The 24236-nt window shown below is 38.4% G+C and overlaps 1 protein-coding gene across 4 annotated transcripts in view; it reads left to right on the top strand.

Annotated features, from left to right (window-relative positions):
- The window catches only part of OXR1 (oxidation resistance 1), a 447011-nt gene that overhangs the window by 217489 nt on the left and 205286 nt on the right, over positions 1 to 24236 (top strand). For all 4 annotated transcript variants that reach the window (XM_044245095.1, XM_044245096.1, XM_044245094.1 and 1 more), the window contains one exon: positions 13758 to 13954. In XM_044245095.1, the coding sequence (XP_044101030.1) occupies positions 13758 to 13954 (197 nt within the window). The remainder of the gene's footprint in view (positions 1 to 13757; positions 13955 to 24236) is intronic.

Here is a 24236-nt window from a genome sequence, read left to right as displayed (position 1 = left end):
ATAATGCCAAGAAGCTCGTGGTATATTTAACTTTGCAATTCTGGGGAGGATTTGTGCTAGAGGTAAAAAAAAAATGGTAGTTTTCAGCGGCACCTGGGTAGTTGAATCGGTTAAGCATCTGCCTTCAGCTCAGGTCATGATCATGGAGTCCTGGGATCAAGCCCTACACTGGGCTCCCTGCTCAGGGTTTAGTCTGCTTCTCCATCTCCCTCTGCCCCTCCTCCATCCCACTCATACTTGTGCTCGCACTCTCTCAAATTAAAAAAAAAAAAAAAAAAATCAGCACACCTGGGTGGTAGCAGCACACCTGCCTTTGGCTCAGGTCGTGATCTCAGGGTCCTGGGATCGAACCTCTTGGTCAGGCTCTCCGCTCAGCAGGGAGAAATCTTCCCCCCCACCCTGTGTCTGCCTCTCTGCCTACTTGTGATCTATCAAATAAATAAATAAAATCTTCAAAAATAAACAAACAAATAAATAAAATGATATTATATAAATCATATAAATATTTCATCTCAAGGGAATGTATGAGAACATCTAAGGAGATCATGAATTTAGAACAGAGGGAGGCCCAACTCCATCAGGCCTCTGGAAAATCAAAATTTTAGGATTGAAAATTTTAGGAAAAAAGAGACCCTTCAAGGAATAGTGAAAGAAGAAATATTAGAAGAATTGCATATCAGGAAATCTGAGCTAGAATTTTTCCAGATAGAGGGATGGTAAAAAAAGACATGTGTATATACCAGAATGCATCATGCTGAATATTTATATGGATAGTGTTATATTATCCTTTTAAAAACCCTTTGAGGTAGGTACTATGATTAAAGCCATTTTACCCATTTTAGAGGGAGATTTAGTAGTTTGCTTAAGATTCTGTAATAAGGAGGTGAGTTCGAGACCTGGGCATTCTAATTCCAGAGTCCATGGCCTTAACCTCTGTGCTGTCCACCTCCCCAATTACATCCCACAGCTGAAAGGTTAAGAGAAGTGAACACCAAAAATTCACCTTGCATTTGACTTTATAATGTGACTGAGTACCTAAATGTTCTGTTTTCTGAAAGTGGCAGGTGCCAAGCAGAGAATGTTGCACAGTGAGTAGCAGATGATGCTGAGCGCTGAAAAGGAGAGAAGAGAAAATAAGACATGGGAAGGTAGCTTTAGAAAGAGAAGAACTTGAAGGGACAGGAGCTGTTAGCCTCCGGTTAAGTGCTGGTGGGAATGAGTGAGTAAAGACAGCGCCATCAATGACCAGAACGGGAAGCAAACCGGGGTGTAAAGCCTCGAGAAAGCGACCAAGGAGGAACATTTTCTCCCTTCCCTGCATCCTTTCCTTTGGGCAGAAAAAAAGATATTTCCTTGTTTTGTGAAGGATTTCAAAGAGAGCTTTGGTTGTTAATACCTGTGGCTCCCTCAAAGAAGAAGAGGGATGTCTTAGACTGTGGCCCAGCCTCCTCTGTCTCCTCTCGATGGGACCCGCTGCCCATGGGTCAGTCTCACCAGGGCACTGCGTCTCTAAGCCGTCCGCTTGTGATGGGGTCCCATTCACCTGTCTCTTTCCTCAATTAGTTCAGGACTCCCAGAGTAAAGAGAGTTTTAAGTACATGAAAACCTGAGTGTGAGAGAGGACGCCGTTGGAATCAGAGCACGTGGCGAGATGGGGTTTAACAAGAAGACCACATTCTCTTCTGTAATAGGAAAAATAAAAAGATTTAAAACAGTGGGAAAAGGTAAAAGTAGGTTTATTGAGGAACCATTGGGAAGAAGACAATGATTTCTTTAATGTAATTTTAAATGTTATATAATATGTTTAGCTGAAAAAGGTCTAAAATCCACCTCTGTTGTACTGAGGGCCCTATGTAGTCTTCATGTATTAAATTACTATCACCTGAACGGAAGAAACCTTTAACAGATACCGCAGTGATTTTCAAATTGGGGAAGAGGACATAGCATGCCTACCAGGGCGGCTGATCAGAATCTAAATAGAGCAGTTTCCAAAAAAATCCTTTTCAATCAATAATATAGTCAACACTGCAATCTTACATTTAAAAACCATAAAGCATCATTTCACTTGAAAACAGGATGACTTACGGATTTTTTATATCTGTCAAAGGATGATCTAAATTTAAAGAGGTAAAGAGGGCCCCTGGGTAGCGCAGTCAACTTAAGCATCCACTTAAGCATCTTGGTTTCTGCTCAAGTCATGATCCCAGGGTCATGAGATCAAGCCCTGGGGCTCAGGGATCAGTGCAGGAGTCTGCTAAAGTTTTTGTTTCCCACTGCCTCCTACGCCCCACACGATTGCTCATGCTCTATCAAATAAATAAATAAATCTTAAAAAAAAAAAAAAGACGTAAAGAAGCAATGGATTAACCAGAGTTATGTTTTCCATTAAGACCCTGAATTAATATGTAAACACAAGACCTGCATTTTTCTGTATGTTCATTTCCTGATTCTTGAATCTTCATTTGGGGAAATTAAGATGGGAGATTGTTGTGCTACATTGGCATTTTAACTGTAAACCACTGGGCTTTGGTCCAGATGATCATTACCTACAGAAGCTATCTTGATTAAGTTCAGAGTTGCCTTGTGTTGTACGTAAGCAAAACTACATTTTAATCAGCTAGTCCATATGCTTTATACAGATAGTGTGTAATAGGCCCTGTCGAAAATAGATTCCTTTAATCAGCAATGTTGGATAGAAGCCTAAGTCTTAAGATAGTCTTCTTTATTCTGATTTCTTCTTACTAAAATGAATAAACAGAATGCATTCAGTGTGGCAATAGCATGTTACAAATCATTTCATCAAAGGTAATAAAATTAAGTTTCATCTCTGTGAGTTATTGTAGAGGACTGTTTAACATTTATAAGAATTTGACTTCTAAATCCTTCAAGCCCTAATCTTTGGATTTGCATAATGTGTTCGTACTTTCAGGATTTTCCAGTTGAAAGACTTTGAAGTTCCAAGGCAAAAACTAAAATAAATTGGAAATTTGTGTAATTTCAAGGTGAATGCTTGTAATATAGTAGTATAATTGGAAAGTACATGGAAAGGGAAACTCGTGAAAATGTTACTACTATTAACTTAGTGCTTTGAAATTTCATAGTAGAAAGATAATGTGCAAAACCCTTAATGAGTGTTCCAAAAATATTAAGTAGATATTTCTAGTCAATAAAATTAAAACTTTCTTCTTTAGGTTTAAAAGCAATAGATCCTGAACTTGAACCCAATTCCAGAGTCATTGCTCCTTCTTCTTCTCCATGCCACCACTGCAAAGTTTTGTGTAAGGATATCAATTTATCAGAGTACAGAGTGTTTCCTTACAAACTGTAAGACTGGGTTTAGTGAATAAAGAATTGAACTATTGTTCACATTGGTCATAGTGGAGATTTTGAATGTATTTCCTTTTTTTAAATTCAAAAGCGCATTCCCATAGTGGGGTGGGAAGAAGGCTATCTTAAATGAATGAATTAAATTGATCATTGTATCTGCTCCCAAACTGTCCGAAGTCTTACTCTTTTATTTTCATAGCTTTTTTATATGTGAACTTGCTTATCTTTTTGTATTATTTCTTGTGGTTTTTCCCCACAATGAGACCATTCATTCATCCCATAATCTATTTATTTATTGCCTACTAGATGCCAAGAGCCATGCTAAATCCTAGAAATAAACTGATGAACAGACTGAGATTTCTGTGAATACAGGGATTAAGTTAATCTGGTGGTAAGGACTCCTCATAGAAAGGGCTTTTTACTCTTTCTCCTCTCTCGGCTGGTGTGAACACAGGTATAAATAAACCAGCTGGCAAACCTGGAGAATTTGGATGTCTGTTTCATGAAGTTCTATAAGAAATATTCACCTTTTATGTCAGGACTTATTAAATTCTAGAGAGGCAGATTGGTCTGGGATTTAATTTGTGGTATTTTTAGCATAGAATTAGGTATAATAGCAATGAATTCATGTGTGCTTCTACATAACTCATGTTATAGACACTGGCCTTGCCCTTCACAGAGTTGAATTCGGTTGCATTTAAGAAGAGAATTTCTAGCAAACCATTCCTGCGTATCTTGGCACCTGCGACTTCATTCTTGAATTCTCTGTTGTCCGTATTTCCAAATAGGAAAGCATACATTTCTTAGGATGAAAACAGGGCTAGGTACCTTTTTATAACAAGGTACCTAGTTTGGGTGTCCCATTAACTAATGCCGATTTGCACTCCCAACGGATACTTCTGTTGGAACATTTTGCGTTGGTTTAGAATTGTAAAAGGTTGTGTTGTGTAAATCCTGATAATACATTAATGAGATTTTCTGCTTTGTTTCTGTGTTGGGGCCACCAAGAATAGTATAGGCATAGCACTTACAAAGCAGCCTGTGATTGGCATAGTCTGTATCTTGCTGGATTGTTTCTTTGTTTGTTTGGTTTAATGCATAGATTTCCAATCTGTCATTTTCTTCCAGTTGGACTTCTGAATATGTTTGTTTTTTTGCTGAGTGTGTGGTTTGTTTTTAGCTGCTGATTTTTAGTCAGATTGTACAGGAGGAGTAACAAAAGGCCTTAATTTTGAAATGTGAAATTTTTTTAGGCATTTGCTCTCCAAAGCTCTTTTTGAGTGACTTGAGATTTTTGCAGCAGCCACAGTATCCAACTTGGACAAATCTGCATTCTCAGCAGCTTTACTACTTAAAAAAAAAAAATACCCTTACACCAGCTCTTTTAGGAAGCAAGGAGACAGCTTTGCTAACAGTAGTGAGTTGTGCAAACCACAGATGGTCTTCTTGCTGGAAATTACTGGAAAGGACTACAAAATGTTGGGTTTTAGGGCAACAGCCATTTACATACATCCGTGTATTATGTGTATACATGCACATTTGTTAGTATACAACAGATTAATGTGGCAAAGAGTGAATTTGTATAACTAGTACCAGTCCTGTAGATTTTTGAAATTTTGCAACGTGCTTTCACATGACTTAACACATTTTGTGCCCACAATAACTCTCGTGGGTAAAGCAGGCAGATAGCATGACTACCACCATTATGGGTAAGAAAATAAGTGTAGAAAGTCCAGGTCCTTGCCAAAAGTCCCTTGGCTGGGAAATATCACAGCTGAAATTTATCTCTATCCCCTAATTCCAAAGAGTGGCCTTTTGGTCAAAATGTACTGGTTGGATTCCAGCATCCCTAGTTTATAGCCCTGTCTCTTTCTCTAAACCTCAACTGCCCCCTTTAATAAGGAATATGATACTACCTCATAGGTTTATTGTGAACAGTAAATGAAATGATGTATACACGACCTGTGTCCTGTATATTATAAACATCCAGTGACTATTTATGTTGCCTTGTGTTTTTGTTTAAAGGAAATAATAATACTCACTACATGCTAAGTATTTTAAGTGGTTTTATAAAGGTTAACTTAATGCTCATGTCAGTTTTATGACACAGGGGTTATTAATACCTCCATTTTACATGTGAGAGGGCCAAGGCAAGATGAGGTTAAGAAATTTTTCCAAGATTACAAGCTAGTAAATATCAGATTAGGGATTCAGTTCGAGGGAATCTGGCCCCATGTCCTTAGTCTTAACCACTCTGCTATTATTCTAGAGGCACACAGTCAAATACATACACATGGGGCTTTCATATTCTATTGTTTTACCCCTTTAAATTCCTCTGACCTAAGGAATATTCTCATTATACTATGGTGGATTTTCTCAACTGTTGCTACCATACCCCAGGGCATCCTAAGACTTTACTAGGTGTATAGTAGAGCATTCGTTTTTGTCAGATAGCTGCAGAACTCAGGAGCATATCCAGTTAGTTTTAATAAAGGTACAATTTGAATTCCATTTGATGCAAGGTGTAATTCCAGTGAAGAACCCAAACTAAATGAAACCATTTTTTTTTTTCTTACACATTTAAGTCATGGGAGAAGTTAGTTTAGGCTTAAGGTAGAATTCTATCATGTGGTATTTAGACAAAATGGCAAAACTATTAAAAGATGTGGAGCCTGGCAGACAAAGAAAGATGACAAGCATTGCTTGGCTGTAACTTGAATGGCAAATGATAGAAAGCTAGTGATAGTAGATGAAAACCCTACAGTGTAGGAGAAAAAGGAAAGGGATGCCCAAAAGAGTAGATGAGTAATAAACAATAGTAATTAAGGGCCAAAGGTAAAGAAGCTTAAGAGAAGCTGTCTCCGTGGGCAAATATATTGAAATAGACAACCAACCCAGATCTTTGAGAGCAGTCCTCTATAGTTGGCAACGTAAAGCCATATTTAGTTGCTGTTGGTGCAAACCCTGACGTTGGGGGTGTCCATTAACTCATTTAAGCAAAGATTCATGCATTCTACTCAGTGATTTGGAAAACACATGGAAGGTTTCTCATGTTTCTAGTAAAGTAGAAATAAATTATGTAAGAAGGAAATTTAGTTGATTATTATGAGGGTAATCCCATTTAAACTGGTTGGTATTGGAAGTTTTCTGCCACTTATTTTTTCCTTTAGCTCCTATGACTTCATTTCATCATTGACCTATAGGGCTTTTCTTGCTCCTTGAAGAACTAGTTGAAAAAAAAAAAAAGAAAAAAAAAAAAAAGAACTAGTTGAAATGAGCATGAATTCTATTTTTACAAAGTGGGGAAGTCAAAGCCCTCCTTTTACTTCCTTTCAAGTTTTTTTCCTTCCCATGGTTCTCTGGTCTTTACCTCTGCTTACAAGTTTGCTATTTTAATTCAGCTCATAAAGATTTAAAAAATGTATGTGCTCAAGCAAACTATTTGATGGATTCAGTTGTTTTCCAGAAGATCTGGGGACTCACAGGAGAGATATCACATTGTACACCACACAAAAGACTCCCATGTAACTTAACCTTTATTCTCTGTTCCTTCCCCCAAATCCACATGGCAGAAAAGGTGAGACCTCCTTACAAAATGCAGCATAGCCCCTGAGTATGTGAAGGATCCTGAGAAACTGTTCTAATTCTACAGCATCCCTTGGAAGTTTGAAGAACAAAATTACATCCTCCCTTACATCCTTTTACAAAGAGGTTGGAACCCCCATTTACTGAGAATATCCTGTGTGAGTGCTATGCTAGGCACTTTCACAGAGGAGGTTTATATAATCTGTAGAACCCAGCTGGGTATGTTTTATCCCCATTTTATAGATGAGAAAACTGAGTCTCAAAAGTGTCCTACATTGTTACCAGGCTGAAAAAAGGTGTTGGAATACATGTGGAGAAGAGAAGGAATAGTTCTTTCCTGCTCAAAAACAGAGGAAGAATAAAGGGCAAAGATTATGAACCACTAGATCATCTACATAGTGGGGCAGTGGCAAAAGGGATGGCCCCTTTCACTCTTTTCCTTTTCTCCATCCAAGATGTCGGCCCCATTTTTCTTTGGAAATGCAAAGCACATTAAACAAAGATTCTTTTGGTGCCAATTAAGAGATTATTTTTGTCTCTGTTTGTAATGTTTCACTTAATATCAATGAGTATTTTATCTCTTGTACACCTACATATTCCATTATGCTATTTACATTTGTTTAACATATTTAATTAAGAACATTGTTAAACATTGAGAAAGAGTTCCCTTTGTGAAATTTGGAAATTGAAGGTAGCAGTTTACACGTTTCCTTGCCAATCACAGTAGTCATTTTTTCGGATCTTTAAAGGAGTAATTCAGTTACCCACACAGTTCTGCTTTCTAACAACCTGCACAGGGAAGGATTTTCTTAGACAAGTCAGCGAAGCTACTCAAGCTGCTGGCAGTGTTCCAGGCTCCAGCAACAACAATGAAAACATTAACACTCTTCACGTGTTGATTGAGAAGACTATCTGGTGAGGAAGGGCAAAAGGTTTTCTGCTTGCCCATGGCCTTTGGAGCCCTCAATTACTTACTCTTTCCAAAGAGGCTACTTGAAAAGGACTTGTGGAACATGGAGACTTTTTAAAGTGACGTAGAACTTCATCCGTTGTAGCTAGCACTGTCGCCAATCTAAGCTGTCATTGCTGCCAGGCTACAATATGAGACTTGAATTGGGTAAGTGATCAATTCTGAAACAGTTTCTGGGGATAAAAATAGTCTGTATGAATCTCAGATAAAAGTTGTTACACTTATATTTTGAAAATAATATTTTCTGAGAACTAGAGTACAACTGGCTCTCTTTCTATAAAATTTAATACCTTTCCCTGAAATTCTGACTCCCCTGAGCTTCCTTCCCCCAAAAAGCTTGCTTTGGAGTAAAATTCAAATTTAATTTTGAAATAAAGTTGATGAGATGAGCTATAGAAACTTGATATTAAAAATATGTTATAGCTTTTAATAGTCTACTTGATGTACACTGTTATATTAGTTTTAGATGCCTAATAATTCTGTATGTTACCCAGTGCTCACCATGACAAGTGAAGTCACCATCTGTCACCATACAACATGATTACAACACAATTGACTATATATTCCCTATGCTGTATTTTTCATCTACTGGCTCATTTATAACTAGAAGTTTGTACCTCTTAATCCCCTTTACCTATTTTACCCCCCCAAATTGACATTTCTGTTGGTGAAAATGGTCAAATATGGGTGACTTCATAGAGTTTATAAGGTTCAATATGATATCTCTAGTCTTAGTGTGTCTAAGTATGCTTTTCTGGGAACCCATGTTGGGACAAATTAACTTTGTTGGCTTAATGACCTGCAACATATTTCTTAACTTACTCTTACTAATTTTGATGCCTTTCTTAGTTGTGTGTAGTACTACTGTGACATTCAGCTCCAGCCTACAAACTCCAGACTAGGACAAGAATGGTGTTATTGGGAAGACTAAGGCATTAAAAAAAAGTAGATAACCCTGTGCATAGTAAATCCATATCTCCTCGACTCCGTGGTACAGCAGTTGATTTTTGCTAGCTACTCCTTGAAGACATTCCATGTGGCTTGCTCACCTTATCTTTGAGATGCAGCCGTCAATCAAACTTCAGCAGAGCAGCCAGAGTGATTCTTTTTTAAAATACTATTAAACGAGGGGCGCCTGGGTGGCTCAGTGGGTTAAAGCCTCTGTCTTGGGCTCAGATCATGATCTCAGGGTCCTGGGATTGAGCCCCAGGGAGCCTGCTCCCCCCGCCCCTCCTCCCCCACCCCTGCCTCTCTGCCTACTTGTGATCTCTGTCAAATAAACAAATAAAATCTTTTTTTTTTTTTAAGATTTTGTTTATTTATTTGACAGACAGAGATCACAAGTAGGTGGAGAGGCAGGCAGAGAGAGGGGAGGAAGCAGGCTCCCTGCTGAGCAGAGAGCCTGATGGGGGGCTCGATCCCAGGACTTAGGATCATGACCCGAGCTGAAGGCAGAGGCTTTAACCCACTGAGCCATCCAGGTGCCCCAACAAATAAAATCTTAAATAAAATAAAATACTATTAAATGAAAGGATCCTTCCTTAGATTCACTCTACTTTGGTCATCTTTGGGAGGCTAAAGGACAATATTGTCATTCTGTTTCTTTTTACTATCACTTTTTGTGGCAAGTAATCTTCATTGTAAATGAGTAAGTTGAAAAGTTGGTCAGTTTCATATGGATAGTATCACATATGTGCAGAAGATCTGCAAAAATCATAGATTATTAGATTTTTCACAAAGTAAACACGTCCCAATACCCAGAACAGGAAACAAAACATTGCTAGAATCCTTCAAACTCCTTCATGTCTCCATCAATATTATAACTCTAAGCAGTTATCCTACCCACACTTTTAACATCAGAGGTGGGTTTTCTTCTATTTGAACTTTATATTAGTGGAATCACACAGTATGAGTTCTTTGGTACCGGACTGCTTTTGCCCAGCATCATTTTTGTGAAAACATTCCTTGCTGTTGCAAGTAGTTGGAGTTCATCCATTTCCATTGCTGTACAAGTTTCATTGTACAACTATTATCACAATGCATTTGCCCTTTTCTACTGTTAGTAAACATTTGGGTTGTATTGGATATTAGGGTGTTAAAAATAGTGCCTCTATGAACGTTTGTGACTGTGTCTTTGGGTGAACATATTGTGTAGGATATATCCTAGGAATAGAATTGGTGAGTAAAAAGATGCATGCCTTCAGCTAAGCAGATATTGCCAGAAATTTGTCCAAAGTGGTCGTACCAATTTGCAAATGTACCATCAGGTGTTGGCAAATTCCAATAACTCCTTACCTCCACAATTAATGTTATGTCTTTCACCTTAGCCATTCTGATGGGTGTGCTATGAGTTCAATTTGGTCCTAATTTGTGATTCTCATGACTAATGCTGTTGAGCACTTTTTAACATATTTGTTGGCAATTTGGAGAAAGCAGTTCAATTTTCATGAATACTAAGTAGGTGATATGTGGGTATGGCTAAAATCATATGGGTGATGGTGAAACTGCTAAAGCGTAGTAAATACTGCTTTCATTAATGAATCTTTTACTAATTGATACTTTTATTCCTTTAAAAAAGCTTTTGCTCTCATAAATTCAATTAAATAGAAGCTTAGAGTTAATAATGAATAGTCCCCTCTGTGGAATGATATGAGATACCAAGGTCTATATCATGGGAAGCTGCCCAGAGGATGCCATTTATTTTCAATATATATTCTTTATAAGATAAAAGATGTATACAAATATTAATGAAAGAAATATAACAAAAATAATTTTAATGGTTAAATAACAGTATTTCTGTAGTTTAAGTTTTTCTTAAAATTATAAAAGGAAAAAGTAAATATATAGTATGATAACTATGTTAATTCACAGTGTACCACAGATGGTGTGGTCTAGCAATAAGATACACATTTCTTAAAAAGTGTATTTTGGAGGGACTCCTGGGTGGCTCAGTGGGTTAAGCCTCTGCCTTCGGCTCAGGTCATGATCTCAGCGTTCTGGGATCAAGCCCCACATGGGGCTCTCTGCTCAGCAGGGAGCCTGCTTCCACCTCTCTCTCTGCCTGCCTCTCTGTCTACTTGTGATCTCTGTCTGTCAAGTAAATAAATTAAATATTAAAAAAAATAAAAATAAATGTATTTTGGAGAAGTGGAGAGAGGCAAAGGGAGGAGAGAGAAATCCAAGCAGACTCCTCACAGAGTGTGGAGCCTGACGTTGGACTCAGTCACACAACCCCAAAATCATGACCTGAACCAAAACCAAGAGTCAGACACTCAACTGACTGTGCTACCAGGTGCCCCAGATACACATTGTCAGTTGTATGATCTTTGACTCTTGCCAGGGTGTCTCTATGATTATATGTAAGTTACTATTTGTAAACAATGTCTTGAGTTCCGGCCCTGATTCCCACACAAAAACTTAATAATTTTACCAGTTGCTGCATGAATTGTGTCTACTTGTAGATGCTTCATATCTGAAGGCCCTTGGAAGTCTTCTTGCCCAATCCTATTCTCCCACTCAGCCTTGTTCTTCTCCCTCTTCCCTCCCCAATCTCCCACTGCCAACATCTGCTTTTATATTCAATGAAAATTAGTCAACATTTTTTATAATCAACAAGATTATCCAAAATCTAAATTTTTTACTACAAATCTGTAATGCAACCCTGCTTGTATTCTAAAAACTTTGTGATTCTGTGGAACTGTGCTCCTGGAGGACCATATTCTAGGAGTCCTTCATTCTCCCATAATAAATTTTAATCCACTTTATCTCCTATACCAGAAACCTTGGAATCCCCTTTCTTCTACCTCTTCTTTCTCCTCCCTTGTTATCAATCTGACATCAAGCCTTAGCTATTCTTTCTTTAAAGTGTTAATTTTTATCCTTCAGATAATAGTCCCCTGTAAAATAACAATAATTGGGTGACAGAAGCTTCATATTCTTATTGTTTTGTTGCTTTTCTGTCTCCAGATGGTTAAATAATATGTCTGAGGTTTCAAAGCTTAAGTGATAGACATGGTGTTTGAACCTTGATTTTCTTTTCTTTTCTTTTTAAGATTTTTATTTGTTTATGTGAGAGAGAGAAAGAGAGAGAGAGAGATCTTGAGCAAGAGGAGGGGTAGAGGGAGAAGCAGATTCCCTGATGAGCAAGTAACCTGATGCAGGGCTTGACCCCAGGACTCTGGGATTATGACCTGAGCTAAAGGCAGACACTTAACCGACTGAGCTACCTTGGCACCCCAAGCCTAAATTTTCTAACTCCAATGTCAATGGTCTTAAAATACTATGCTCTAGTGCCAGAGGAGACCATTTTTAAGCTGAGTCTAGAAACATGAGCAGGACCTGACAGTGGGGCAGAATATAGAAGAATGTACTGGAAAAGCCTAAATAGAGTCTGGAGGTATAAACGTGCAAAACATAGGAAATTGCAATTTTCAAGTATGATTGCTGTATATATTTTTTCCACTGTTCTGAGATTCATTGTTTATGTGTCACACCCAGTGCTCCATGCAATATGTGCCCTCCTTAATACCCACCACCAGCCTCACCCATCTCCTACCCTCTCTCCTCCAAAACTCTTAGTTTTTTTCTCAGAGTCCATAGTCTCTCATGGTTTGTCTGCCCCTCCGATTTACCACAGTTCACTTTTCCTTTCCTTCTCCTAATGTCCTCCATGTTATTCCTTATTCTCCACAAGTAAGTGAAACCATATGATAATTGACTCTCTCTGCTTGACTTATTTAACTCAGCATAATCTCTTCCAGTCCCATGCATGTTGATACAAAAGTTGGGTGTTCATCCTTTTGGGTGACTGTGTAATATTCCATTGTGTATATAGACCATATCTTCTTTATCCATTTGTCCGTTGAAGGGCATCTTGGTTCTTTCCACAGTTTGGCGACCGTGGCCCTTGCTGCTATGAACATTGGGGTACATGGCCCTTCTTTTCACTGCATCTGTATCCTTGGAGTAAATATGCAGTAGTGTCAATTTCAGGGTCGTAGGGTAACTCTGTTTTTAATTTTTTGAGGAATCTCCACACTGTTTTCCAAAGTGGCTGCTATATCTGATAAAGAAAACTACCAACTTGGTTTCTATGTGGAATCTAGACTTGAAAAATGACACCTAGTGTTAGCTTCTAGAAGTACCATGAGCCAAGAGTAGATTGGGCTTAAGGTTCAGTTGTGATTACAAATACAAAGTTGTGTAGCTTGACATATTTATATTTATCTCATATCATTTATCAGTAATGTTTACACCAAGAGAAACGTTCTCTATGCATGAATGGGGGAAATTTTATGGATCGCCTTCTGCTTTCCGTGTGAGTTCTCATGTCAGCTCTCTAAAACATAGGAGTGAGCAATCCATGAGAATGTCTGGAGAAATAATGTGAACTCTATAATTTTTACAGCTAAGATGCTATTATAGATTAAACAGAGAAGCCCTGGCATCCTCTAGTTACCCAAATAATCCTTTCATTATTTCCTTTTGGGTTGCAATTATTTATTTCTAACTAGTGTTTTACTATAGCATTAAATATACTCCTTTTGGAACTAAAAGCAGTAGCCAAATACATTGTCTTTGTCTGACATCACATTTTAGTTGCTGTTAGAAAAATAAAAATCCTTTATTGCCATACATTCTGATACCTTTTAATAAAATCTGTTAAAATGATGAGGCAGATTTTTTTTTCCCCAACTAGCTTCACAAATATTTGAAGAATTTAAGATACTGTAGAGAAGGTCTATAATTTCTGAATAAACTTTGTTCTATTTAAGGGCCAAATATTAACTCACTAGTTGAAAAAAAAATTATGATGAAGTTGAAACAAGTGTCTCTCGAGCGAGTAACCACAGCATCTGATATTCTTTACCTGTAGGTTGAAGAAAAAGTCCCAGTCGGTGGATATTACCGCTCCAGGGTTCAACCCTCTGGCTGCTGCAGGAAAGCAGACGCCACAAGCCAGTAAGCCCCCCACACCCAAGACGCCCATCATTGAAGAAGAGCAGAACAATGCGACCAATACCCAGAAGCATCCTTCTCGGAGGAGTGAGCTGAAGAGGTTCTACACTATTGGTGAGCACCAGACATTTGATGCCTTTGGACAGGTGCCGTCTGTCTGAACAGCCCTGTGAATGTGGGGATCTGCAGTTCCCTGCCCCCTTGCTTATAGGATGCGTATATCTTTCTGCGGGTTGATGTAGTCATTTTCTCATGCGGTTTGAACATGGACACGGAAGAACACTGAAAACCTTCCACAAAGTTAAATAAGGGAGCAGGCTTGGGGACCGGCCCTCTCCTGGCCTGAGGGGACTTAGTCATGTGTGTCTTTGGCTCTCCAGCGTGTGAGCTGACATGCTACCTACTTTCAGTTTTGGCCCCCACAGCCAGCGCCGCTTCTTGTTTATTTGTGTTTGTTCTTTTCATGTTTCCTCCGGGCTCTCAAGTCTCTCACCGTGTTCTGTCAGAGTGTCGAGACAGTGGTTGATGTGCCTCCACGACTACCAAAACCACTAAGAAAATAGAGGCTGAGGGAGGATGGGTAGCTGTGCAGGTGTGCACTGGCCTTGCATGTCACTTCGCTTTGGAGGGATTGAATGCCATGTGGAACCCATCAGCTAAGAAAATAGTAAAATCTGGGTGGAGTCGTGTAGGCATAATGCCGCTTTATTTGCATGGGGGAGATAAATCTACCCAGAAAGAGGAGAGGGAGGCTTTGCTTTGCTTATGACTTCATTTTAGAGAGATTTGGTCATATCCAAAAGCCTTTAAAGTTCATGGCTTCATGGGTTAACCAAAGTTACATCAAAGGGCATACATTTATAGCAAATAAAATGAGGAATCCACCAGCCCAACGGAGTATGGGATGTTTGAAAATTTTGTCTCCACTATTTTAGTGTTCTTATCTAGAGATCACACTCAGGAGGCCAGATTCCTAATTCTGACTTCCACATCAGTTTTCTCTATGACTTTGTCAAGCCATGTTCCTGTGTCTTTGGGTTCCGTTGTAGCCTTCAGGTCTGAAGACATGCGTCCATGTAGGTCTAGCACTATTTCAGGATGTGGTGACTAAAACCATGCTTTCCTGTTCTGCCATTTTATGTCCTCGTCCTCATCTACTCTCTGGTGTCCTCTTTCCTGAGGAAAATGTTCGAGTTTTATTTTTCAAGAGATGGTAGGCATGGTGTCTTTGAGGTTATTTATAGTCAAATAATAAGAACTGATAGAAGGGTAAACAGGTTCATATTTCCATTTTTAAAGCTTAAAATAGCATGTTTCCAAAAATCAGTTAACTAGAAAAGTCCATAAAGTTTGCACAACTGTCTCTCTGTTTTCCAGTGTCCTTTCCTTCCACCCTTCAACATGTCCATCACCTTCTACTGCTTTTCCAACTTAAAAAACAAACAAAACAAAACAGTATTTTGCCTTCAGAAAATAGTTGAGCATATAAGCACAATATTCCTTAAAAGATGAGAAAATGAGGGAGAAACAATGACAAGCTTGGCCACATAAATAGATAAGCCTAGAAAATAGAAGTGTATATAATATAATGAATTTATATAATTTATATTATATATATATAAAATATAGTTTATATAATATAATGTAATATAATAAAATGGTGAGTTTGGGTTGCAGAGAGATGTACGGTGAGTTAGCAAAAATAACCCTACCACTACTGAATTTTTAATGATTGGACTTGTAATAATTGGATTCATAACCAGTGCCAGTGGCATATCTATTATATTAAAGCAGATATCTGAATTGTTAATTTAATGTGTTTTTATAACCACTCTACTAATTTGGACCCGTAACTTATTTTCAAGGTTGAAATACTAGCAACTATATAATCGCCTGTATTGAAAGGTTATGTCACAAAACAAGTGTCTTTCAGAATCCTTTAATGACACGCATTGATAAAAACAACAATTAAAATTACCCCTTATTGTTAATGCCATATACCAGGCACAGGTGAAGCTTGTTAGGCAGGTGTTCTATTCTTTATTTTTATGGATGAGGGATAGAAACTGAGAGAAATTAAGGAGCCATGAGCAAGAGATAGCAGACTGTGCAAATGAAATTGACCTTCTCTTGTGGCACTTTAGAATCAGCCTTCAGTTATACAGAAGGTTACCTGCATTGGTGTGCCAAATGAGTCTCTATGGCAATACAGTGGAGCAATATTTTTACTTCAATTCTCAGGTGATCTCATTTAAGGAAACATGCCAACTAACCCATCCACCAGCCAGTGTGCCCTTTCATTGAAAGGTATCTTTCAATGTTTGAATTTCTAGATCACACAATTGAGAAAAAAAAAAAAACAATAACCTAGAAGCCCTCCTGTGGCCAAGTTAAGTACTACATTCAGGCTTTTCAATGAAGAGCCATACTGTATTGAAGTGAAATAGTGTATTTAAATTCAAGCGATGATTCTGAGGATTAAAGAATTTTCGAATTAAACGAAACTAGAAGATTTTGAAGTTATTTAACTTTTAGGGGCTGAGTGGTGCACTAGCTTCTCTAGAAATTTCTTTCAGTCTCACAACTGTTCTCCTTCATGGACCTATGTACAGCCTCTATTTCTTGTGGAGTGGACTCTAGGAAAGACATACAGTCTTCTTGTATAGACAGTAGATTTGGGTCCTTAATTATTCCTAGTAATAGAAACCTATTAAGCCTAATTAGCAGCACAATAATGACACAGCATAAACTCACTTTTATAAGAGAATTAACCCATTCTACAGAAGTATAATAACATTTCATTGATTTGGAATAAGTAGGGGAAAAGCTGTTCTCTATTGATGTGAAATATATGAATCTTCACGTAAATTAAGAGGAAATAATCCCCCTCCTTGCGTTTAAGCTCCCGTGGCCTCTTAGCTTGCTTGTCCCCCTCGTCTTCCTGTGTTGGCATGTCTATCTCCGCACTGGCTCTCCATTCCTGTGGGTAGAGGGTGATGCTGTTAATTTCCCTGATCCAAGTACTTAGTACTGTGTGAAGTGTGTAGGGAGTGCTAAATAAGCTTTGAGGTTGGTAAAGGGGGCTAGCAGAGATTGTGAGGGTTAACCTTGCCCTTGCTAGTGGAGGAGGTGAGGAGGAAATTGGCTAAGCAGTTTCAGGAGGAGCTTTGGAGGTTTCATTCTAGTTCCTCATTGCTCCTCAGAGAAGGATCAGAACACCTGCTGTGGAAAACGATGAACCAAATAATACAACTCTTCTATCTGTCTATCTATATTCTATCTATCTATCTGCGAGATTAGAGGTACCAAAGTCTTCTTTTATGAAAGAGCACCTCTGTTTAAGTGCTCTTTGCAACTTCACAGACAAAGAAGACAAGGGCAGAACTTGACCTTCCCAGGTTTCTGGCTCAGCAGAGCTTCCAAACAGATGTGATACGGGGGCTCCTTGGCTCTCAGGTGTCAGAATGAATAATACCTCTGGAGCTTTCCTTCAGTTGAGACCTCTTCCTGTCAGGTGCTCACCTTGTCATATGAACTGACAGCCTGCTTACCTCTGTTAATCGCCTGTTTACCCTCATGGCCCAGCCCAGTCTTTGCCTTTTATTCTATCTGTGTTAATGTCACTGTAACACCTTCCCTTTATTAAAACACCACCTATGGTGAATCAGTCAGGGTTCTTTACACAGTAATTTCCACTTACATTCAGATGACTGAATTCTGGGTTTATTTGGGGCATATGTATAACTCAAACTCTCCCACATATGAAAATATGTTCATTCATTTAAGAATCTTTCACTTATTAATTCAGTAAATATTTATGGAATGCCCACTTCATGCCTGGTCTTATTTGAAGTTCTGCTAATATAAGAGTAAATAAGACCAAGTACATGCCCTCAGTTGCTTATATTCTAGTGGGGAGGACAGGCTATAAACAATCAGAAGGTTAACACATTGTCAAGGAATGATAAGTATATAAAGAAAAAAAAAGGGTTAAGAGAGAAAAGGTGGTAGAAAAGTTACCCTGTATAATGTGTTTAAATCCTACACAGGTTTTATTTGACGAATTTTGTCAAATGACCTGTACAGTTCTGAGAAATCAATTAGCATGGCTTTAGTTACATACAGGACATCTAATGTGTTCATAATACATTTTTCAGAGAGTTGTTTTTTGCTTTCCTTGCATAGACTTAGGCTTGAAAAGACTAATGGAATTGATATTTGTAGCATGAAGAAGCAAATGATTGAGGGGAAGTTTAATGACCTTCAAGCGTCCCAGCATTGTTTGAAGAAGTGGCATCCATATGCTTTTCATTCCTACCAAGAAAAGACTAAGACACTTGGGTTAAGCTGTAGTATAGAAAACTGAAATTAAATAAAGAATGTGACATGTTTTAGTATATGTTACCAGAAAGTTTGCTTTTTGCTTGTTTTTTAAGGTACAGCTCTTACTTCTTTTTTTTTTTAAAGATTTTATTTATTTATTTGACAGAGATCGCAAGTAGGCAGAGAGGGACAGGGAGCAGACTCCCTGCTGAGCAGAGAGCCAGATGTGGGGCTCGATCCCAGAACCTTGGGATCATGACCCGAGCAGAAGACAGAGGCTTATTAACCCACTGAGCCACCCAGACAACCCCAGCTCTTACTTCTTTAGAATGGTTCAGGAGTCAGTTTGCCTAGAGGGAAAATGATACCAGCTCTCAAAGATCCTAAATGATTTTGATCAATGTCAGGAAGCTGTGGTGTACTCATTCCATGTGCTTATTAAACCCCTCCTTTGGCTCAGCTGATCAGCCGTCGGTGGTGAGATACCGGGCTGCTGGAACCTGATGTCTACATTGGACTCCCGTTCTAAGGACGTATACATGGCTACTTAGAATCTCCAAAGCTCGCTGTCTTCACATCTTTCCTTTTTTACTAAAAGAGTGAAATCGTCTGCATGAGTGCTCGTTGTGGTGCCTGGAATGGGGAAGTTCTCCGTCAGTGAGGGAGCTTGTCCTTGCGGTTGCTGGGCATCAAGGAAGCAGCCAGCACTCATGATCCCGCCCTGGGCGGGGATTTGGAGCTAACCTGGGACTGGTGTGATGCAAGCCTTCTAGTCTTTGATCCTTGTACATCTGATCAACCGCCTCCTGCTTCAAAAACCCTGCGGTGGAGGGCACCTGGGTGGCTCAGTGGATTAAAGCCTCTATCTTCGGCTCAGGACATGATCCCAGAGTCCTGGGATTGAGCCCCACATCGGGCTCTCTGCTCAGCAGGGAGCCTGCTTCCTCCTGTCTGTCTCTCTGTGCCTGTCTCTCTGACTACTTGTGATCTCTGTCTATCAAATAAAATTAAAACAAAACAAAACAAAAAAACCCTGCGGTGGTTCTTCACTCTCCCCAGAAAACCAGATCGTTCCTCTGTAGCCCTTTTGTGTTCTGCCCCCACTTACTCTCCAGCTTTCTTGCAGACCCCAGCCCTACACTCTAGCCAAGCCAAATTCCTTACGGTTTCCCGAAGGTGTGCTAATGTATACTACATCACGGGCTTCATGCAAGCTCTTCTTTCTGCCTAGAACAGTGTTGAAAATAAACCCAAACATCCCTCATAACCAGCCACACTTTCCCCAAATCTGATCAACATGAATAGATTTCAGAGCATTTTAACATGCCCATTGTCAGTTGTTTAGGTCACTAGCAAATACTCCTTGAAATCAGTGATTGCTTAGAACATTCTTCAAGGGTAAGTGGAACATGGATTCTGACCACCATGCAGCATTCTATAGAATTACGCCTCTGACAGTTGAATGACTTACTCATGATCACACTCTAAATAGTGGCAAAGCCAAGGAAAGAATCTACAGAGACCAGTAACTAATAGTAAAGAACTTATCAACTACGTCTTCAGATCACAGTCTCTTCTCAGAAGCAAAACAAAAATGAAATTACATTGTTAATAGAGCTCTTAGTGAGTGGTTCCTCAGTGCAAATCCATTCCATTGATGGTGAAACAGATCGATTAAAAAAGAATACTAGTTTTTCATCAGATTTAACTTATTCAACTAAAGTAACTCTCCTTTCCTTCTTTTCTTTTTTCCTCTCTTGTTCTGTCCCTTTTTCTTCCTCCTTTCTTTCATTTTTTCCTCCTTTTCTTTCCTGCCTCCTTGTGTTAAAAACGAACTGCTTTTTGTGAAATGATGACATAGTATATATATTGGTTTGGTAGACTTTTTCAATCAGGTTTGTTCTTTTTAAATCTCTTTGCTTCTCAAAATTAAGTTGGGAAATGTCCCCCAGAATATCCTTTTGAAATTTTGCCGGTCTGTGAAATTGTAAAATCTGAAATGTTCTTGTCTTTGGCCCTGCCTTCAGGTTAGAAAGCCTTCCACGTTGCAAGTTTAATGAAGCACAGTTAAAAACAAATTTGTATCTTACTAACCCTGGGCTGCTTACATATTAAAAAGAGAGCCTACAGAATTAGGGGTTCCCTGGGAATTCTTCTGAGTAGTTGGCAAAATTAAAACAGTAATAACTAGTTTGGAAACTCTAAAAAGAGAAAAGCAAGACACATATTTTAACTGCTTTTTAATTGCGGTACACCAGGCATTTTAAAATATCACCACATAACTTGTATGCCTCTCATTTTGAAGCCAGACTTTTTAATTATAAGAATAAAAAAGAGCAACTCTAAAGTGAAAAACACTGTAACAGGAGAGAAAAAAAAAAATTAAAAAGACTAATCTTGCTGGAGGCGACACATTCCGCAGCATGAAACTAGGTCACCCCTGAACCAGAACCTTCTCTCCAAGCTAGAAGAATCTTCATGTAAAAGCAGAAAGTCTCTGCGATTTAATCAGCAGAATGATCTTGGCATACAGGTCACCGCCTATAAGCGCAGAAACTAAAATGGATAACTGCTCTCAGGGTTCAAATTAAATTATGTTCTTCAGAAAAATGACTTTGTTTTGAAGTTTGTTCTGACATTTTGATGACTTCTTGTATTTTCTGAGTCACAAGAATATGTAGGGAAAATTATTCCATTGCTGAGGTTCCTGGTGATACATGGAAGCTGAAATTTTCTAAGTGAACCTGAGCTTTTCATGAATTTTGAAGCCCCATACATGTGCAGAAGTTTCATTTCTTTTCTTTTTATGTATATTGCATAAGAATGTGCAATTTTTATTAGGATAGTGAATTTAAAGATATCAAGAGCCCAAGTTCAATTTTTTGTTCATTTGTAGGATAAGTAGACCTAGGGATTCAGTATATGAGAGTCTGTGTGTACGTGTTGGAGAGGTATTTAGTTGGGTTTTTATTTCATGTCACTTTTTCTTATTTATCCTATGTAAAACCCACTTTAAAACAGGAAGGCTAGGAAAACTCACCAGCAGAAACTTCTTTTCAACTCTAAAATAAATATGAAAGCTTTACATCTTCCTAGAGAAATTAGATCTTTTTTACTAAACATTTATACAATTTTAAACTTTACTTTAAGCAGTAGATGTACTCAGAAGGAAGTAAAGTGTCTGTTTGATATCCCTGTAGATTGGTAGTGCCTATAGTGTGCCAGAGAAGTTTGCAAACTCTAATTTTCCTGGGCTCACACCATAATTTATGCAGCCGCCTTATTCTTTTTTGCCCTAACTCTATGATTGTTCGCTGTCAGAAGTAATCAGCCCAGGATCAAGAAACACAGCTTCATCATTGTTGTGATAAAGGGATTAAGAAATTTCGATAACTTTCAGGTTTCCCTGAGCAGCTTGTATTGGTACTCTTAACCTGAAAAATAAAACTGTCATTTACTTTATCTCCAAACATGTGTTAATTCAGGAATAGCAGAAAACTGCAATTCAGGACAAGCAAGCTAAGGCAGAACGACAGAGAAGACCAGAGAGTAAAGGACTACCCTTCTACAGAAGAAACAAGGGCATTGGGAGGGCTGTCGGAGTAAACTGGGAGCTGGAAGTGTTGTGGTCTTTTGTGGGCTCCCGTCGTGACAGCCTCTCATTGGTTGGGCTAGCCCCGGGGGAGAAGAAAACCCTTTCTTCTTCCTGTGGGTTAGTAAAGTATTATGGACTAACAAGATTTGTCTCTTCCTCTTGGGTCTGCAGTTAAGGCCTAGAGGTAAGGTGTGAGCGCTCCCCCTGCTGGCCGTCCCATTCCTTTTTTTTTTTTTTTTCCCAAAGATTTTATTTATTTATTTGACAGACAGAGATCACAAGTTTGTAGAGAGGCAGGCAGAGAGAGAGGGGGAAGCAGGCTCCCCGCAGAGCAGAAAGCCCGATGCGGGGCTCGATCCCAGGACTCTAGGATCATGACCTGAGCTGAAGGCAGAGGCTTTAACCCACTGAGCCACCCAGGTGCCCCCGTCCCATTCCATTTTAAATGAGGTTTCCTTTAATGAGTTTTCACAGAATGGTGTTTGAGTTGCCGCATAATCATAACTTACTAAAAATAAATTATACCTGTCAATTTACTTAATGATTTCTAAACAGCCTAATTAAAACTGGTTAGAATTGTGGAATAATTAAAATGGACATTGTTTCATGGTTGAGAAATCATCATGATCCTGTTTGAAATTTGCTAAATCCCTATTAAAATAAGCCCTTTAGCTCTGTCAGCCATCAAAACTTGCCCTTTCCACCCACCGAGACTTGGAGGAATGCTCCGTTCCACTGAAGCATGACTGGGGAAGAGAATGACAGATTATTAAGAAAGACCACTTTATTTTAAACATTTAATGATCGAATTAACGGCAATTTGAACAGTAAAATATGTCCTCATTTCTCCAGTATTTCCTTCTTCAAAGAACATGAATTTTAAAAGCTTCTAAGGATTTTGCACACATTCAGAAATAAAGTTTCTGTATGTCCTGATTTTTTTTAAACTTTCCAATTCATACTAATGACATTTCTTCACATATTAAAACAAAAAAAAAGAAAAGAAAAGAAAGAAAGAAATGAAAAGAAAATAAATTCAGTACTTACGTTCTTTAATGAAATAGTGGCCATGTTCATAAGTCTGATCAAAAGAATATTACTTAGAAGAATAAAAATAGTTAAAAGCTAGGCACAATTAGGGCAGTGTTTCCATTGCTATTTCTGCCACACATTATGAAACTACTTCGACTACTGTTGATTACTTTGAACAATTCAATTATAAATGTTTCAGTGGCCATTTGTAATAGATTTATAATAAGTCATGTGCACATTTACACACAAGCAGGCTTTTAGTGAGCTATTCTGAAACTTCACTAATTCAAACTTTGAGATAAATTGCATAGACTATGAGATTAAAAGTCTTGTGTTAGTACAACCTATGAATAAAATGCTATATGGATTTGTAATGGGAATATGAGTACAGGATACAGAAAATATTGTGTTGAGCATTTAGCTTAAGAAACAGTTTTTCGCTAGGCAAAAATACCTACTAGGAGAAATTAATGAGTTGGTTTTATTTTGATTTTTTTTAAAAGATTTTACTTATTTATTTTAGGGAGAAAGCAGGGGGTGAGGGACACCATGACTCCCTGCTGAGCACAGAGCACAAGGCAGGGCTCAGTGTTAGGACCCTGAGATCATGACCTGAGCTGAAATCAACTTGGATGCTTAATCAGCTGAGCCACCCAGGTGCCCCAATGAGCTGGTTTTAAAGTTATGTTATCTATTAATTAGCCTATTTCATGTTGCTATGTAAATTAAAGTTAAATACCTTCAAGTATTATATGAATAAGTCTTTAGTACTTTAGATGGATACTAACTTGTGGAGAAAGCCCATATTGTCTCTGTTATCATAGCCAACAAACCTTAGTATCACATTTCTTCTATTCTGTTTGGTCATTTCTTTGGTAAACCTCTTTCATAAATTAGAATCTTAAGTATTCTGGTGTATTTTGTCTTATGGAAGAATTGATAGGCATTTTATTTCAAAGAACTGTGTTGTAAGTATTAAAAACATTACACATTCAGTATACGGAAAATAGCCCATCATCAGAGAAGTCAGTAAGACTTTTAAAAAATTTTTATTTATTTTTAAAGATTTGTTTATTTGAGAGAGTGAGAGAGAGAGAACACGTGAATGGGGGTAGAGGCAGAGGGAGAGAGAATCCTTAGGCAGACTTCCCACTGAGCTTAGGGCCCTACACAGGGCTCTAGATCCCGACCCCAGTGGAACCAAGAGTTGGACACTCGACTGACTAAGCCACCCAGGTGCCCCTTTTATCTTTTCTTTCTTTCTTTTTTTTTTTTAAGATTTTTTATTTTGAAATCTGTAAGGCTTTAAACAGTGCCTGCCTGCCTGCTGCATTATAATATTTTCTTTTTTGCTAGCATTTGTAGTCAAGAGTCCTTGAACTTTATGTGTTGCTTAAATTTTAATACATGGATAGAAGGGACATTGATTTCCTCTCATAGTTCTCA

This window comes from Neovison vison, chromosome 4 (genome assembly GCF_020171115.1).
Source record: "Neovison vison isolate M4711 chromosome 4, ASM_NN_V1, whole genome shotgun sequence".
Classification (NCBI taxonomy): domain Eukaryota; kingdom Metazoa; phylum Chordata; class Mammalia; order Carnivora; family Mustelidae; genus Neogale; species Neogale vison.
The sequence above is the reverse complement of the archived record's forward strand: the minus strand, read 5'-3'. Positions and strand labels throughout refer to the sequence as shown.